The 3,611-nt window shown below is 39.6% G+C and overlaps 1 protein-coding gene across 1 annotated transcript; it reads right to left on the bottom strand.

Annotated features, from left to right (window-relative positions):
- Positions 1-1,151: 1,151 nt before the first annotated feature.
- Positions 1,152-2,822, bottom strand: LOC103125049 (GTPase IMAP family member 7-like). Its single transcript, XM_060195760.1, has 2 exons — positions 1,864-2,822; positions 1,152-1,158 (listed from the first exon to the last, which is right to left on the bottom strand). The coding sequence occupies exons 1-2, from the start codon at positions 2,820-2,822 to the stop codon at positions 1,152-1,154; spliced, it is 966 nt and encodes a 321-aa protein (XP_060051743.1).
- Between the last annotated feature and the right edge of the window lie 789 nt (positions 2,823-3,611).

Genomic DNA, 3,611 nt, shown 5'->3' with positions numbered 1-3,611 from the left:
TGATCAGGGTCGCAGACTCTCCCTTTGCTTGGAAGGGTGTCGGCAGCCCAAGCTTGAGCTTGCTAATAAAGGCTCTTGCTATTGCATGTGATTCTGATCTTCTTTGCGTGAGATCGGGACTTGAACCTCTGGGTATAACATGTACTATGTATATATTAATATACATATATTAATACTATATATTAATACATATGTACATAATATATGTGCTACTCAGATATTAAGAATGATGAATTCACCTTCTTCACCTCATCTTAGATGGAGCTTGAAGGAATCCTGTGAAGTGAGATCAGCCAGAAAGAGAAGGATGAATATGGGATGATCTCACTCATGGACAGAAGTTGGGAAATAAGAACAGAGGGGAAAACACCAAGCAGAACTTGGACTGGAGTTGGTGTATTGCACCAAAGTAAGGACTCTGGGGAGGGGGGAGGGTGTTCAGGTCCTGGTGCAGATGCTGGAGGTGGATCTAGGTGGGTTATTAGGGTGTTATATGGAAAACTAATGCAAGTCTCAAATGTACCAGCTGCTGTATTTTACTGTAGACTGTAAACCATTCATCTCCTCCAGTGAACTAAAAAAAATGATGAATTTACTTTCTTTCCCTCATCTTGGGTGGAACTTCAAGGAATTATGTGAAGTAAGGTAAGCAAGAAAGAGAAGGATGAGTATAGGATGATCTCATTTATAAGCAGAAGTTGAGAAATAAGAACAGAAGGGGAAACACAAAGCAGAACTTGGGCTGAGTTTGGTGTAGTGCACCAAAGTGAAGAGGTGGGAGGGGGCCTTTCATGTCCTGGTGCTGATGATGGAGAAGGACCTAGATTGGAGGTAATACTGTTTTGCATAAAAATGAGAAATTTTATACATATACCAACAACTGTATTTACTGTAAACCATTAGTCCCACAATAAAAAAAAATAAAAATCTCAGGATTATAGGTATATCAGAAGGAGAGGAGAGGAAAAAATGAAACAAAAAACATTTAATAATATCAGCAGATGATTTTCCAAATCTGGGCTCTAGTGAGGACATAGATATTTAGAAAGCAGAGAGAACTCCAAAATTCCTAAACCCAAATAGACCAACACTAAAATGTACCATTGTGAAATTATCATAAGTCAAGGATGAAGAAAAAAATTTACAAGCTGTTAGGGACTAGAAAAAAAAGAGACTTATAAAGGTAGCATACTCAGACTTGATCAGATTTCTCTGCAGGAATATGGAGGCCAAGAGAAAGTGGAGTGGTATATTCAAGGTTTTAAAAGACACACACACTTTACCTTGAAAGACTATCATCCAAATATGAAGACACAGTAACAACAGTAGCAGGAATGCAAAAACTAAAGAAGTTTGCCATTACACTTGGCTTACAAGAGTTAATCAGGGTGGGGATAAATAGTATAATGGTTATGCAAAAAGGCTCTCATCCCTGAGGCTGCAAAGTCCCAGGTTCAATCTTCCTCACCACCATAAGACAGAGCTGAGCAGTGCTCTGGTAAAATAAATATAAATTTAAGAATAAATAAAGAAATTTACCAAGAGTTACTCCCAAAAGTGCCATAGAAAAAGAGACAGAAACAGACCCAGGAAAACAAGCAGTAGAAACATAAGAACACTTCAAAGTGTACCAAGATATCCTTTGTATATTTAATGCAATCATTTTTTTAGTCTACGGAGGAAATTCTGTTTTGTTGGGCTTGTCATTAGGGTAAATTTTCACATTTCCCAAAGATAGATATCACCACCCCTTACTGACCACGCCTCACAGTCACTAACTCATTTGCTCGTTTATGTATTTATGTTGGATAGAGCCTATTTTCAAGGCATAAAAGAGACAGAGGGAGTAAGAGAGAAACATACCTGTGGCCCAGTATCCCTACTTGTGAATATTCCCCATTTCTAGGCAGAAAGAGGGAGCTTAAACCTGATTCTTTGCAGCCTGTAGATTGTGCAATCAGTGAGTTCAGCCACTGCTCGGCACCTCCAGTCAATATTTCTTCAAGTACTTTCTTCTCAGCTACTTCTCTTACATGTTTTTTTAAATTTTCATAGTGTTCCCTTTGTTTTTCAAAAATTTTATCCTTTTCTTGTTGGAATTTGCCGTCATATTCCTTCTCTATTTCTTCAATCTCATTCATTAATTGATCATCATAGATTTTCTCCTGTCTTTCTATCCACTGTTTCAACCTTTCCTCTGCACCCTTATAGATGGGGTCAGAAAAGTAAGACCCTCCGTTCTTCTGCACCATCTTCTCTATCAGCTGAACCAGCTCCTGCACCTGCGCCTCCTGCTCCAGCCCTTCTGCCTTGTTGTTGAAGGCACAGACGCGGTTGTCACACTCTTTGACGATGCTTTTCAGTTTCACATCTGCTTCTGATATGAAGTTGAGAAGGTCCATGTCCTCCAAGTCATCTTTGCGAGTGAACAGGATGACCATGTGCTTCATAACTGACTGCCCAAACACAATCTTGATCAACTCCACGGTTTTCTGCTCCTCCTCGGTGTAGCGGTTCAACTGTATGACCATGAGGATGGCGTGAGGCCCTGGGCTGGAGGACAGGACACACTTGCTGATTTCCCTGCAGGTGGTATACAACTTCTTTTTCGTGTCGAAGAGCCCTGGAGTGTCCACAACAAGAAGCTCCCTCCCCTGCCATTCCCGGGAAGCTTCCTGGCAGGTCTTGGTGACAGAGTAAGAAGCAATTTTGGAATCAAATACATTCTTCCCAAGGATGGAGTTTCCTGTGGCACTTTTCCCACTGCCAGTTTTCCCTACAAGAACAATCCTCAGGGGGGTGGTGTGTTGATGGCTAGCCATGCCCACACAGGAAGCTGTGGTCTTCAAATCTCCACAAGACCTAGGTGAAGGGAAGAGGAAAAAAGGGTCAGTAATGGAAGTGGAAACCATCTGTTTTCATATATATGTTGTAGAGACAGAAGATTGAATAGATTAGTTCTCCCACAGAAGAGTTTCAGGAGCCAATGGTTCCACAGGTGACCTCACTTAAACCTCTATGATGTGGCCATCTCAATGTTTAAACTACTTGCAGTACTCCAACTACTTTCAGTGACTCAAGAAAGAAGAAGAGCTTTCAATTATGTCCTTGGTTGTAAATAACATTGATCTCAGACGCACACTAAGAATTTACAAATTATTTTTAAAAAAGCAGATAAATCTTATCCTGGACATTGATACAAAAAAAAAAGCATAAATAAGTTAATAGACAGTAAGCACGAATATCCATGATTAAGTATGATTTATTTCATAAATACTAGGTTGAGTTCAGAGAAGTAACTTGGAAGTGTAGTTCTTGTCTTGCATCCATTGGTCCCAGGTTGAGTCACTGGTATTGCACAGAAACCAAGGGTGGGACAGCAAAATAAAATCCCACATATGGCTGAGCAGTACCTCAGTCTCTCTACTATTTAAAAAAAAACAGTCAAATTAATTATACTTTAAAAGCACTAGAGTGTATCTATAAGAGAGAAATTACTTTTTCACCACATTACTTCCAAAAATACACTAGGGTGAAAACCACAAAGATATGAAAAAAGCATTTGAAAAAAACAGATTCTAATAGACTTACCATGTCCCAGAAAACCAGAA

This window comes from Erinaceus europaeus, chromosome 8 (assembly GCF_950295315.1).
Source record: "Erinaceus europaeus chromosome 8, mEriEur2.1, whole genome shotgun sequence".
NCBI lineage: Eukaryota > Metazoa > Chordata > Mammalia > Eulipotyphla > Erinaceidae > Erinaceus > Erinaceus europaeus.
Note: the sequence above shows the minus strand (reverse complement) of the source record. Positions and strands in the feature narration are given on the sequence as shown.